This window comes from Dasypus novemcinctus, chromosome 26 (assembly GCF_030445035.2).
Source record: "Dasypus novemcinctus isolate mDasNov1 chromosome 26, mDasNov1.1.hap2, whole genome shotgun sequence".
NCBI classification, from domain to species: Eukaryota; Metazoa; Chordata; class Mammalia; order Cingulata; family Dasypodidae; genus Dasypus; species Dasypus novemcinctus.
The window spans coordinates 11,107,007-11,121,034 of record NC_080698.1 but is presented as its reverse complement, the minus strand read 5'-3'; the positions used below and the strand labels follow the sequence as shown (position 1 = coordinate 11,121,034).

General features: G+C 65.0%; 1 protein-coding gene across 1 annotated transcript; it reads right to left on the bottom strand.

Moving 5' to 3' along the window:
• Positions 1-340: 340 nt before the first annotated feature.
• On the bottom strand, positions 341-9,255 carry LOC131276199 (sodium-coupled neutral amino acid transporter 3-like). Its single transcript, XM_058288940.2, has 7 exons — positions 9,183-9,255; positions 1,853-1,977; positions 1,660-1,738; positions 1,374-1,489; positions 825-898; positions 655-747; positions 341-570 (listed from the first exon to the last, which is right to left on the bottom strand). Exons 2-7 carry the CDS (start codon positions 1,951-1,953, stop codon positions 485-487), a joined length of 549 nt encoding a protein of 182 aa, XP_058144923.1. The 5' UTR covers positions 1,954-1,977; positions 9,183-9,255; the 3' UTR covers positions 341-484.
• Positions 9,256-14,028: the final 4,773 nt, after the last annotated feature.

Below are 14,028 nucleotides of genomic sequence, written 5' to 3'. Positions count from 1 at the left end.
CCAGGGTGGAATTGCGGCTCCCTCCGACCCCCAGCCCTGCAGCCCCTCTGCTGGCTGGTCTCCCCCCTGCCCCACCCACGAGCACGGCCGGAGCTCAGTTAGTGCTGTCTAAAGTCACCGGCCCCTGGGACATCCTGGGCTTAATCTCTTGGGGTGGGGGTGGGGTAACCCCCGAGCCAGGGTCAGGAATAGCAGGTGCTTAGAGCTAAGCCCGGCGCTCTCATCCCCGCTCGGGCTCTCTGGGGGGACCAGCTTCCCCATCCCACCCCACCCGCAAGTGTCCCCCATCCCAGGGGGTTCTGCAGATGGTTTCCAGCCATACGTGGGCTGAGGCTGGCTCTGCAGGCCGCTCCTTGCCCCCTCTACCTATCACGCGCTTGTCTGCTCTGTCTCGTCTCTCCCACCAGCCCAGCCTGGGCCCCAGGGCCAGTGGGTGAGTGTGGGCAGTGGGCCAGGGCCTCCGCTGGCCCCACCACCCCGGGGCTCACGAGGTTTTCTCCTCCAGGTTCAGGAAGGTCTGTATGACAAGGGGTAGCTCCGACTTGATGATGTACAGGTAGCTGGACATGGCTGGAGGGAGAGGGGTGGGCAGGCCCTGGGGTCAGCCGGCCCCGGCAGCCAGGGGACTCGCCCACCGCCCACCACCAGCCTCACCTCCGATGTTCTGCAGGGTGATGGCCAGGGCCGCTGCCAGCTTCCCCGGGGTCCCAAAGGCACGGTAGCCCAGCTGCTCGTAGGCACGGATGCCTGCCGGGACAAGGTGTCAGGGCAGTCGGGGTGCCCCCCCCAGCCTTCCCCCTGCTGCACGCCTGCTGGAGGCTCACCCACGACCCCCGAGGACTTGAGCAGCAGGTGGATGGAGTAGCTGGAGAGCAGGGCAACGGCCGTCAACAGGAACCTGGGGAGGGTGGGCAGAAATAGTGACCCCGGGTGTCTGGACCCCCACCGGGGGCGGCTGCCAGCACCCCAGCAGGGGCCCTCTGAGCACCTCCTCCCCTGGTATGTCCTCGGGATAAGCACTCTCCATTCGGGCTGCGTGGAAGAGCCCCACGTGGAGACACGTGTGCCCACACAAGACCCGCCTGGGGGAGTTTAGCTGAAATGTGTGGATGTGGCGGCAGGACAGACTCAGGCTGGCAAGGCCGGCCTGGCCCGTGACCTCCGCGGGGTCACTCGGCAGCGAGGCAGGAGGTATATTTGTCCGGCCTTGGTTGTTTTTGTAGCTGAGGTTTGGGCTGAGTATAAGAAAGACCCACTTCAGCCTGGACCTGCGGACAGGGGGTTGGCAGGTCCTGGGAGGTCCTGCTTAGTGGCTTGCTTAGAGCTCCCGGCCCCTGAGTCTGTCTTCCAGAAGATTCCCTGAGCGCACTCACAGGAAGAGGACGATGCCCGTGTTGGCCATGCCATAGGCCAGCCCCAGGATGCCGCTGCCCATGATGGCGTTGCTGAGGTTGAACACCGACATCCCAAATGACGTCTTCCCCTCGAACTGCAGGCACCAGGGCGACACAGGGAGGCAGGGGTGCTGGGGTCGGCCGGGGCGTCGGAGAGCCCCCCCTGCTGTCCCCCGCCTCCCACAGCCTCCCCCGAGCGCCTCCGCACCCAAGCTGCCAACGGCCCCCCCCCGGTCCCCCCCACCCCGGTGCCGCGCCGGCTCACGTCGGTGAAGTGTGGCTCCTTGCCGGGGTTCTTCTGCAGGAATCCCTCGCCCTCGCAGCTTCGTCCGGGGCCCACGACCCTGCAGGCACAGGCCGGAGCGGGCGGCTCAGCAGCAGCCCCCCCCCCGGCTCTCTCCCCTTGGCCTGCCTGCCCCGCCCTGCGCTGAGCCCAGCTGGGCGCCCCCTCCACTTACCTGGGGTTGCCCGCCATGGGGGTGGCAGCTGGGAACAGCCCCTCCAAGTGTTTGCCATTGGGCACCAGCTCCACCATCTCTGTTTGCAGAGGCGCCTCCATGGCTGGACACCAAGAGTCAGGAGCCTGCGGGGCGGGCGGCGCCTCTGGTCAGCGCCCCTCCTCGGGCACCCTCCCGGCCTTCCGCACGAAGTCGACAGCCACAGCCCCCCTCGCCAGCGTCCTGGGCAGCCCCGTCTCAGGGCGGGCTTGGACACCTGGGTCCCCAGGCCAGCACAGCTCGACACCGCAGCCAGGGTGGGCTCCCCCACGGCAGCCCAGCCAGACTCTGGGGAGTCTCGGGTCACCCGGCCGACCCTGACCTCACAGACGGGGGAAACCGAGTTCAGAGTGCAGCGGTGCCAGGATTCCTGGCTGCTGAGTCCCAGGCCCGCAGAGCCCACTCGAGATGGGCCCGGGGCCGACGCCCCCTCCCCGACACGGGTCCTGGGAGACGGTTTCCTGCGCTGGCTCTGCGTGCCAGGGGCCTCCTGGCCAACCTAGAATGGCACTGCCCCACAGCTAGAGGCCTCGGGAGAGGGTGAGGGCTGCGGGCCCTGTTCCCAGACGCCCGGCGGGCACTGCTGGCCGCCAGAACAAAGAGCCTTCTGTGGGCTGAGGGCTGGCGCTGGGATCGGCAGGCGCAGCGGCCACCCCCCCGGAGCCAGGAGGCCTGTGGCGGTGCTGGTGACTGGACACCTGGGCCCTTCCCGCCTGGCTGTGAAAGGCCCCTGGGGAGCCTTCCAGGAAATGGGTGTTCTGGGCCCATCCCTAGAACAGGGCTCGGCCTCCCCGCAGCCTCAGGGCCGTAGTCTCAGTCCAGCCTTGCAACCCCTGCCAAGAGCACCCCATTGTCCAGGGGTGGGCCTTCTGAGCAGACCCCCGGTTTCCTGGAGCCCCAGGCAAGGAGGTCAGGGCCTTGGCCAGCTGGCGAGGGGCCTGGTCGCCAGGTCACGCCCCCTGCCCTGCTCTCAGGGCGTGGCTCTGCTGGGGCTCTAAGGACCCGGCTGCACCCGCCACACACACGCACACATGGCCTGGAAACACCTCCCTGGCCCCTCTTCCATCTCTGGGGCTGGGTGCCGCCTATTGCCCAGAAGGTGCCTGGGCTGGTGCCCCAGGCCCTGTGAGGACATCCTGAAGGCCAGACCTGCCAGCAGGAGAGCCGAGGCCAGCGGGGAGACCAGGCAGGGGGCAGTCTCCTGAGGCCTCTGGGGAGCCCCAGACCCTGCCCTGTGACCCCCACCCCTACGCCAGAGCCTGATGAGCTCAGGTCTGCTCTTGAATCTGGAACCCCGGGTGCTCAAACTTAGCACTAGGGGCCTGGGGTGGGTGGCGGAGCTGGGCCACCCTGTCCCAGGCCCCAGTGTCCTCAGGCAACAGCCACACAATACAGGCAAGAACCCCCCACACACACCCTGACGGCCCCAGGTTTCTTAGCCTGGGACCCCACACCTGGCGTCCTTGGTCCCTGTCAACCTGCCTTCCTCCTCTGATGCCTCCAGCGTCCCGCTGTGCTCAGGACCGTGACGCTAGCCTCTCTTCTTGGGCCCTCTCCCTCTAGATCGGGGCTCCCGAGGTCAGCTGTCCTCACGCCCCTGCCCTGAAGCTTGCCATCAGCACCCCTCCGAGGATCCCGCCTGGGTGAGGAGGTGCTGGCGCCTGGGCTCCAGAGTCGGGCTGGCACGGCCCTGGGCTGCCCTCGCCTGGCCCCCTGCTCTGGGCAGGCTGGGACAGGCCCTCGCGCGTGCTGACTCGGCAGGCTGGACAAAGCCCCCTTCTCTGCCTTAATATTCTTTCCTAGCTGCCGGGCACTGGCTCTGGGGAGACGACAGCCCATGGCAGGGGCTGCTGGCAGGTGCCAAAAGTCCCGGTGGCTGTTGCTCCCTCCTGACCAGTCACGGCCGGGCCTTGGGCTGGCCTGAGACCCTAGAGAGTGGTGTCTGGAAAGGACGAGATCCCCAAACACACCTTCCACCCTCTAGCTCCTGCTGCAACTGAGTGTGAGTCACATGGTGGTGGGACACAGGAAAGGGGAAAGCGGGAAGCCGACGTGGCTCAACTGATAGAGCGTCTGCCTACCATATGGAGGGTCCAGGGTTCGATCCCCAGCGCCTCCTGACCCATGCCGTGCCAAGGAGTGCCGTGCCATGTAGAGGTGCCCCCCGCGTAGGGGTGCCCCCCGCACAAGGAGTGCGCCCCGTAAGGAGAGCTGCCCCGTGTGAAAAAAGCGCAGCCCACCCAGGAGTGGCGACGCACACATGGAGCAAGATGATGCAACCAAAAAAGAGACGCAGTTTCCCAATGTCATGGGGTAATGCAAGCGGACGCAGAAGAACACACATAGCAAAGGGACAGAGAGCAGACAACAGGGGTGGGGAAGGGGAGAGAAATAAATAAATCTTTTTTAAAAAAAAAGGGGAAAGGGAAGAGTCAAGGAAGGCTTCCTGGAGGAGGAGGTGATGGAGCCCATGCTGAAATTCCAGGAGGAACCCCTGAGGTGTGGAAATGGAAAAGAGCCCTGCGGGCTGAGGGGGCACGGCACGGGCCAAGGCCCTGGGTTGTGGTAGACGTAGACGGCATTTGTGAGAGTGGAGCGAGGGTTTCACAGTCACAGACAAGCTGATGGGGCTTGAAGTCCAGGTGAAGAGAGCCTGTGCTCCAGTCTAGGCCAGGGCCGGGGCTGGAGGGTCCGAGGTGGGGGGTAAGGGCTCTGACCTGGCATGCGGGCCCCCAGCCCCTCCCTGCCCCCCCCTCAGGCCTGCCCCCTCCCGGGCTCCCTTGAACCAGGGACCAGGTAGGCTCAGAGGAGGGATCCTGCACAAGGAAAGCTGCTGGCGGGTCCTGACCCACTGTGGGGCAAGCGGGAGGGCCACCCTGACTCAGAGGCCTGTGACACCAGGAGTTCTCCCTCTGGACCTCGGTGTCCCCTGTCCTCCCAGGATCCCATGAGGCTTGGCCAAAGCAAGGCGTGCGGTGAGGAGCATCTCCGTGGCCTTTACTTCCAGAGTGGGCCACCGGGGCCCAGAGAGGGGCCAGGCACGGGCCCGAGAGAGCACTGCCACCCTGGGGGAGGGTCATCAGAACGGAACCTGTCACAGGCCTGGCAGTGGAGGCCCGGGCAGGAAATCGATAGCCCAGGTCACTGCCCGGGGTCTGTTTGCTCTGCTGGGAGATAAGGGCCAGGAAGGGCCCAGGAGCCAGAGGAAAGGCGCAGCGGGTGACGCCTGCCCACGCAGGCATCACAGGGTGCGAACGCATCAGGCACACCTTGGCAGGTGTTGGGTTTGGCTAATTAAAGCTCTCGGGGCCCAGGAATCCAGGCCAGCACGGGGCGGAGGCTGGCATCAGCACGCCTCTGCCCGCGGCCCCGAGCCGTGACTTCCTCCCGGTGCTCGGGATGCCAGGGGTCTGCAGCGGTGGCCGGGTCCCAGGGAGGCAGCCACACTGTCCCTCTGTTGTTCCTGTGGCCACGCGTGCTGGGGGGACACAGACCCCACAGAGCTTGCTGCCATGCCCGCCCCCCGGCTTCCTGTGCCTGGGCAGCCCTGCCCTCAGCCCAGACTTCAGGGGGAAGGGCAGCTGGTCTGACTTGAGGGGCCACTATGGCAATCTCTGTGGGCTCATGGGTGGGGGGTGCCCCCAGTTCTAGCACTGCCCAGCCTGACACCCATCTAGACAGCTGCTCCTCTACCCACCTGCTTCCCCGGGCCTCAAAGAGAGGGCACCTGCACCCAGGACGTGCCACCAGTCAATGGAGAAACCTGCTTTCATCGAGACATTTGAATTGCACTCCGGGCACAGCCACAGGGATTGGTGGGGACCTGGTGGCTGAGGCCAGGGATCTGGGGATCGAGCCTGCGGGAGGGCAGGGAGGGGGTTCAGAACAAGGGAGGGTACTAAAAGATGTCCCTCACTTGGACCCCAGTAGCTCCTGCTCCCCTTCCTAGCAGCCCCCATCGTCAATCCCGAGGGAGTGGCTGGTACTGGGCCGCGGCTGAGGGTGGCATGTGGGAGGGGACCCGCAACCCAGGGGAAGGTAGATGGCCCAGAGATTGGGTGTGTGGGTTACCCCACCCACCAGCTCGCTTGCCCTGCGTTATGAGGTCTGTGCCTCTGTGTTCGAGGCATCCAGAGGTGTCCACGAGGATCCGAGAGACCCGGCCGGGACAGGAAGGTGACCTTTTCCATTTTCTAGATCCCGATGGGAAACTGAGATGTGGGCCTAGCCGCAGCCGCAGAGGCTTCCCCTCCGGCACAGCCCTGCACCCTCAGGCTGCCCCTATTATATGGCTGCAACCTCTTGGCCTGAATCTGTGCCAGGGCGAGCAGCAGCTCCTTCCCCACTGCCCTCCTGCTAAGAGGGACGTGCAGCCCAAGGCCCAGCTGAGGCAAAGGACAGGACATCACGTGCCTGTGGCCCCCCGAGGGCAGGGGAGACCCCGCGCCAGCTAACCCGTCCTCTTCCCCGCTGACCCGGAATCCCCTGGAGGCGGCCAAATATTTGGACAGCCGGACTCCTTACCCCAAAGAAAGCTGGAGCAGGGGCCTGCGCAGCTCCGACTCCCTGGAGACCCCCGTTGGGCTAAAGCAAGGGCAGCCTGGAAGAGGGGTGCCCTCTACCGTCAGGAGGAAGCAGAGAGGCAACAGGAAGGAAAAGGGATGGATGGGGGAGAACACCTGTGCATTAGCTACATGCGACCACGGACACCGATCCAGACGGACAGAGAAGCACAGAGAGGTCGAGAAACACAGGTGAATAGAGAGGGACGCAGAGAAAAGCACAGAAGTAGAACTCACATGTAGAGAGGTGGGTAGGAATTCACAGGGAGACAGAGTCAACCCGCGAGGGGAAAGACAGAACGAGCTGGTCCAGGGACAACCAGATGGAGACAGGGACAGCCAGACAGCCAAGAGAGAGAGAACCCCGGAAGGAGCAAGGGGAGGGAGCCCGAAGGTTCCAGCGAGGAGGCAGCAGGCCCAGTGGGCATGCAGGGATGGCCAGGTGGGAGCCCAGAGGAGCCCACGGGAAGTGCCACCGTGCTCGCATCTCCCCACCAGCCAGGGGCAGGGACATCCAGAAGGTGGGGCTGAGCCTACTAGGGCCACAGGGCCAGGCTGGAAGCTCAGAGTCCCCCGGTTCAGTGCCCCTGACTTGTCCACTCGCACGATCAGAAAAATATAAAGAAATGACGGTCACTTGGGGTGACCCCCCCCCCCAGTGGTGACGCACGTGTGCAGACGTGCTGGCTGAGGGGCTGTGTACAGGACGTAGCCTGCAGAGCGGAAATTCAAAACCAAGCCACCCCAGGTTGCCGGCCGGAAAGCCCCTCCTGCCCAGCAGCTGGTCCTTCCCTTCGGCCCCCAGGAGCCCTGCCCGGTCCTCCGCAGCTCCCCCATCCAGGGTCAAAGGATCAAAGGCCCACCAGCCGGATTCAAAGGCCCACCCTTCACCACCAGGCCGAGCGTGCCCAGGGCACACTGTACGTGCTCATTTAAAGACGGCAAGCCCCTTACTCACCTCACCTGCTTCAAGTAGGGCCTGGCCCCTGGCCTGTCTGCCCTAGAACATCTCCCCCCCCGGGTTCCCACCCTACCACGGCAAAGACCACACAGGTCACCCCAGCTCCCCTGCCTGCGATCTACCACCTCCCCAAAACGTGTTTCCCCTCAACTGACTGCCTGTCCCCCCACCCAGCCTGGACTTCTGAGACAGGCCCAGTTCAGCTCTGGATCCTTCCCTGACTTAGTTGCGAGATCATGAACTACCCAGGCTGCCCAGCTGTGCCTCAGTTTCTCCATCTTCCCAGGGCTTCAAGGCTACCTGGAGCAGGTGCAAGGACAGGAGCACCCAACTCTCATGATCTGACCACCTGGGAGAGAGGGGCGCGGGGGGTGGTGATGTGGGCCCTGAGAACCAGCACTCGGCAGAGGGTGCTTGTGGGAGCAGCGCAGGCCAAGGGCAGCCTGGGACAGACCCCGGCGCTCCCCAGGGACACGGCACCTGGTCCCAATCCTAAGGAGTCAGAGACTCCCCTTCCTGATTCCAGTTGCTCCAACCCCCCTCCTCCATCCCTGGTCCCCCCACCCCTGCACTTGCAGGAAGCCCACCTTGGCTGTGCTGAACCCCCGCCCCATTGGAAGTGTTTCCTGATCCCACTAGCTTTCTTTGCCCCAGACAAGAGCCTCCCAGGGATTTGCTTCCTCCCCACAAAGAACTGAGCCCCGCCCCCGCCAGGCCATGCACTGAAGAGGAAGGGGTGGGAGGTAGAAGCACCCCTTCCCGGGCAGCACAGGGCTGCAGAAAGCCCTGGAAGGTAGGACAGGTCTGGCAGGCTGATGGGTGTGGCTGGGGGACAGGATCCCCCAAGATATCCCTAGGGTGCAAGGGCCTTTGATCTAGCTCTCCTCAGACCTGTCCCCCCCCCTGCCGGAGCCCATACTTGGGCTCCTGACTCAGTTCACCCCGGGGTAGAGGATGGATCCCCACGGGCCTCCCCCACCCCGGTGTAAACAAATGCACGCATTCTCTGGCCAATCGGAGGGGCCAAGCGGGTGGGGGCGGGCTCATGCAAACAAGGTCCTTGTCCCTGCCCCCAGCTACCCCGGCAGGCTTATACCCCTGCCCGGGCGCTGCGCGGGGAGGGGGGCACAGCGGCACCCTGCGGGCAGGTCGAGGAGCCACGCGCGCCCTGTGCCCGCTGGCCCCGCTGCAGATGGCACGGCCTCTGGGACCAGCATGTGCCCCACGGCCCTTCCGGTGGCTCGGCCCGATGTGCCCTCGAGCCCCTGCCCAACTCGCCGGGATAAATATACCCGGATTCCCGGCGTGCCACCGGCCGGCTCTGCTGTCAGGCGCCCGTCGGGCCAGCGCTCCAGAGGCGGCCGGCAGCCCCTCCTGGGTGCCCCTCCGGGTCCCTCCCTAGCCCGTCCCCGCGGACCCCGACCTGGGGAGCCTGTCGAGTACCGCCCCGCATCCCCAACAAGGCATTCTGGTGGCCCCAGGCTAAGGTGCCACCGACCTCCCGCTGCTGTCCCCCCTCTCAAGGCCGAGAGGCCCCAAGGCGGCGGGACGCCCCTCCTCGGGCCCGGCCCAAGCCGGGAGCTGGGACCCGCCTGCGGGGTCCTGGCCCGGCGCGCGCGGGGCTCCGGCTGGTCGCAGCCCGGGGTGCGCGTCCGGGTCGGCGCCGGCCAGGGGAGCCGCCCAGAGCCCGGCCACGGCCCGGCCGGGACACCGCGGGGCTCGTCGCGTCCAGCGCCCTGGGCCGGCGGCCCGGCGCCCCCGGCGGTACCTGGCTGGCGGGAGGGGCTCGCGGCGGTCCGCTCGGCTCGCGGCTGATCGCAGGCTGCGACGCGGCGGCCGCGGCGGGGGATGAAGGGCGCCCGGCCCCGCCCCCGGCCCGCCCCCCGCCCGCCAATCCCCGGCGGCCCGCGGGGGGAGGGGCCGGGCCGGGCCGCGCGGGGCGGGGGGGGTGCGGCCCGGGCCGAGGGGCGCCTGGCGCCCGGGGGCTTCCAGGTGCGCGGGCCGCCGCTCCGGGCGGGGCTCGCGGCCCTTCACGCTGAGGAGTCGCGGGCCCACCCCGAAGTCCTCCCGCACCCCTGCAGCCCGAAGGGGATTTTCAGACCCGAGGCGGGTAAATGGGACAGTGCTTCACCTCGGTCAAGTGCGTCTTGAATGGTGGATTTTCAGGCATCGCTCGGCGGGAAGTGCCCCGCCACCCTGCCCGACGGGTGCGGGTGCGAAGGGGAGCAGTGTGCCTACATCTTTCCTCCTGTCTTCACTCCAGAGCCTCGGGGGGAACTGAGGCTGGGACAGCCAGGGGCAGGGACGGTGCAGGACAGGGAGGGAGCAAGGCCTGGCTGTGCCCCCGCCCCCCCATTTCCTTGCATCTAAGGTGTAAAAGGTGTTCCGCCCCTGGGGAGTGGGGATGGGGGTTGAGGATGACCCCGTTCTCGGCTGGAGGCTCCCCTGCCACTCTTCCCTGCTTTCCATGGTGCTCAGAGGTGGGTGGTGGGTGTCAAGGCCCCAGGCCCAGCCACAGACAGCAGGGAGGACCTGACCTTCAGGGCGAGCAGGGGCAGAGCGGGGCCCTCCGAACTGGCTCTGATCTGAGGAAGCTCATGGCTCCGCTGCTCCTGGCCAAGCTGGACGTCTGCGCGTCACACCTGCCCCCTCCCTTGTGTGGGGTGGAGGGCGGGGGAGCGCCCTCAGAGGGCAGGCTGGAGCCCTCCCCTGCCCTGGGCTGGGAAGCAGGACTCCTGATCTCTTCCCGCTGACTCACAGCGCCACCACAACCCAGCCACAGCCGGCCTCAGTTTCTCTCTGCGTCTCAAGGCAATGGTTTTGTCTCTTCCTCTGGCCTGGGAGGAGTGAGGAGAGGGGGGAGGCAGTGAGCCAAGAGCCTGGGGGCTCAGTTCTGGCAGAGGCTGTTAGGGGGCTGAAAGGGCAAAAGAGAAGGGTACCTGGACAGTTGCAGCCCCCCAAAATCTCAAGCCACTCAAGCTTCCATCTTGCCTGGGAGAGTCTGGCTTTTCCTCCTGATTTGGGGCTGGTGTCATTCCCAGATCAGAGCTCACCTGGATCCGGGGGGGCCCTGGGAATCCCACCCTGCACAGGGGCTTGAGGGCTGCCAGCAGAACAGGGCCGGAGAGGAGAGGGTCTGACCAGGGGCTCAGGCCAGACCTGTCCCCTCCCTCCAGCCTGCAGACACGCTGGGTGCTCATGGGACCCATTTGCCAAGGGCTGGCTCTCCCAGTGGCAGCTCCTGAGGGGCCATGGTTGGGTTCAAGGTCAGCTCCCTGTGAGCGTTGGGGGGAGCAGAGGCTGGCCGGGCTGGGCTGCTCTGGGACGCGGGGGGGGGGGGGGGGGGCCGGGCGTGGTGTGGGGTCCCCAGGCCAGGCCAGCGGGGGGAGGGGCCGGCTGTTTGTTGTTGCTAGGCCTGGGCCCCGGCCAGGGCAAACACGGCCTGGAGCGCGGCCTTTCCCACCACCTGCCACATCTCCCAGCCCAGCCTGGGGCGGCCGGACAGCTGGGCAGCCAGGAAGGGGCGTCGGGAGCCTTCTTCCCGAGGCCGGGGCGCCATCCTTCCACGCAGCCACAGTGTTGGGGGCAGCTGCCTGGGGTGGCTGGGGGGGCGGCTTCCTCTCAGACTTCAGCCCGGTCCCCTCCTCCACTCTCTGGTCTCCCGGAAACCGAGACCCAAGCCTGAGAGACTGCCAGACACGAGAGGAGAACTCAGGGGCTCAGACCCTCTGGCAGCACTGACCCGTCTGCCCCTCCAGCCCAGTGGCCCCTGGAGCCCAGCCCCTGCATCCGGGACTTCCCAGGCACCCTGCCAGTGCCCCCCCTCACCCCAAGCAGCTGCCTCGATATCCCCCCCACCTGCTTCTTCCTTCAATTGGCCTCCCCACCTCTCCCACCCCCCGCCCAGCCGCACACATCTCCCTGCTGGGCCTGGGACCGGCACCCCTGCACGTCCGCCCTCGTGGTTCCCAGCGCCCGAGGTTCCCCACCCGGTGCCACCTCCTTGGCAAACTTCTCCTTTCCTTTAACACGCGAATGGAGGCTCACCTCCGAGAACTCTGCCCACATCACCAGGAAGGGCCAGCTGATTCCTACAGTTACTCTGGCCTTGCCACCCCACCCACAGGGCCCCAGCTCCAGTGTCTCCAAGAGGTCCAGACAGAAAGCTCCAGCCAGGATGGGGGGGTCCGAGTCAGGAAAAGCCCGATGGAGAAGCAAACTGTGGACGTGGCGGTGCCCAGGGGATAGGGGGCACGTGCCAGGGTGGGGGAGAGGCGTGCCAGTCTGAATGGAGAAACACTGGAGGTGGGAAACTCCAGTGGGCTGTAGGTGGAGGGCTGTGGGGGAGGTGGGTGGGGGCAACGCCTCAGGAGTCTGCGGGAGTCATGTCACAGGAGAGCCTGAGTCCCCCCCCAGGTGACCCACGGCCACGGCTCCTGGCTAAACTCGCCTACTCTGGGCATGAGCGGGGCCTTAGAGGCGCGAAACAGGGTTGTGGAAGCGTGGGGAGGCCTCACGGGCCCCTTCCTGGCCTGCGCCCTCAGAGCTGGCGAGCTCTGGGCCGAGACCGCCCCTACAGCCCTGCCCCCGCGGCCCTGGCAGGCCTGCCCACTCTCCCCTGAGGTCTGGCCCCCAGCTTCTCTGGCCACTGAAGCGGCTTAACAGGCCTAGGTCACGTGGGCTGTGCCACTACACGTGGGGCAGGCCCAAGTCCCCCAGTGGCCACCCGGCCAGGCCCTGACGTCAGCAGCATTAACTGTCCACCAGGCTGGTCTAATCTCTGGTCACTGGCCGGGCCAGGTTAGTCCCGTCAGAGCCAGAGCTGAAGTCCACGGGGGCCCTTAGGGGCACCTTGAAATTGCAGGGCAGGCAGGGTGGCAGTGGCTGGAGGTGCCCGCAGTGAACGGCCCTCACCTCGAAGCCTGGGCCCTGGCTGCTGTGCTGCCTCCAGCCAGCCCCCTCTGATCCTCTGTCCTGCGAGGGGGCCCTTGGGCCCCCATCAGTCCTGCTCTCGGGCCCAGGAAGCTTCAGGCACGGAGACCCCATATCCGCCTTCCCAGACTCCCCTCAGCAGCCCAAGGGATCCAGAAATCCCCATTGTGAATCCAGACCCTGGGGTGGCAACCAGGTGGGGGGGCCTCCTGGAGGGTGGGGCCTAGCCCCCCCAGCCCTGGTGTGGTCCTCAGGCTTGTCCCTGCCCAGGGCCCTCCAAGCTCATACCCATTGTTTCCTAAGACACGGCGGCTGGTGGAAGACCGCACCTGCCCACCTCTCCCGGCAGCCTCCTCCCCCGCCAGGTCACCTCCTCCAGCTCCCGCCAGGCCTGTCCTCTGCCTTGACTCTCCCCCTGCCTCACCTCACACCAGCTACTGCCCAGGCCCAGGGGCCTTAGGAAAGACACGGGGCCCCAGCTCAATCAGGCCCCAGGCTCGGGGGCTTGTGCCCCCCTCCCCCTGGGCCTTTGGGCAGCACCCACACGGCCACTCAACCTGTCCTGGGCTCCTAAGCCGCCCAGTGGTGCGCCTGCGCTCAGGTCAGGGCTCCCTCCCTCGCGCCCTCCAGCCCCTGCTCCCCCAGGCTCCCAGCTCCACCCCCACCTACAATGGGCCTTCTAGACATACACCCCAAAGCCCCCACAGTCCTGCAAACTCAACCTGCCCCAAACTCGAAATTCTTCCCCCAGTGGGCTCCTCCTCTGCAGTCGTCTTGGTGGGGAGGGGGCAGGGGGGTGTCGCTTACACTTACTTGGTCAACTGCACAGCACCCCCCCCCGCCCCCCCGTGCCTTGTGGACCCCGTCACCTGTCACCGTGGGGCAACGAGAACATAAGCCTCTGCCTCGTGGACCCAGGTCCCACCTTCTCCACCCTCATGCCCATGTGAACCCCCCGGGAAAAACATGTACCCTTTATGTTGACGTTTTTATGAAAAGTTTCAGTGATTATTTTTTCAAGAAGATTTTGAAAATACTATCAATGATTTTGCTTCCCTGAAAACCAGGAAAGTAAAATTATAATAGATTCTATTTGGGATATAAATCAAATATTTAAGTTTAAAATAATATTGTGAGTTTTAACATACCCACTTTTGGATTTTTTCAGTGCTCTTTCAACTACTTTAATGTTCTGGAAAAAAACATTACAAAAATATAAAAACACATACAGGGATACATTTCTCTTTTTTCTTCAGATCCCATATGGCTCAGGATAGTACTGTTTGATCCTGTCTTTTTTTATTTATTTATTTTAAATTTTGACATTTTGCGCATTGTGGCTTTTTTTTTTTTTCTGGTCACTCATTTTGAGGCCTTAAAATATTGCATTAAAATAGTATCTTGACTACTGAATTTTTTGGCACCAACCTTAATATTTGCATCCAAGATGAGTACCTCACTTGCCTCACCCCTGCAGCTATGGCGGCACTTCAAGGGCCTCCCTGAAGGCCCTACACCTTCTAGAAAAAGCCCAAGCCCTTAGCCTGGCATTCGGCCCCTGCCCACCAGCCCCATCTGCCCCCTCTTGTACGCCACTCAACTCGTGGGCCCGAAAAATCACGCGTCCAGGCCTTGTTTGTACACCCTGCTGTCCCTGCCACAATGAGCCTGCGACTCAAAAC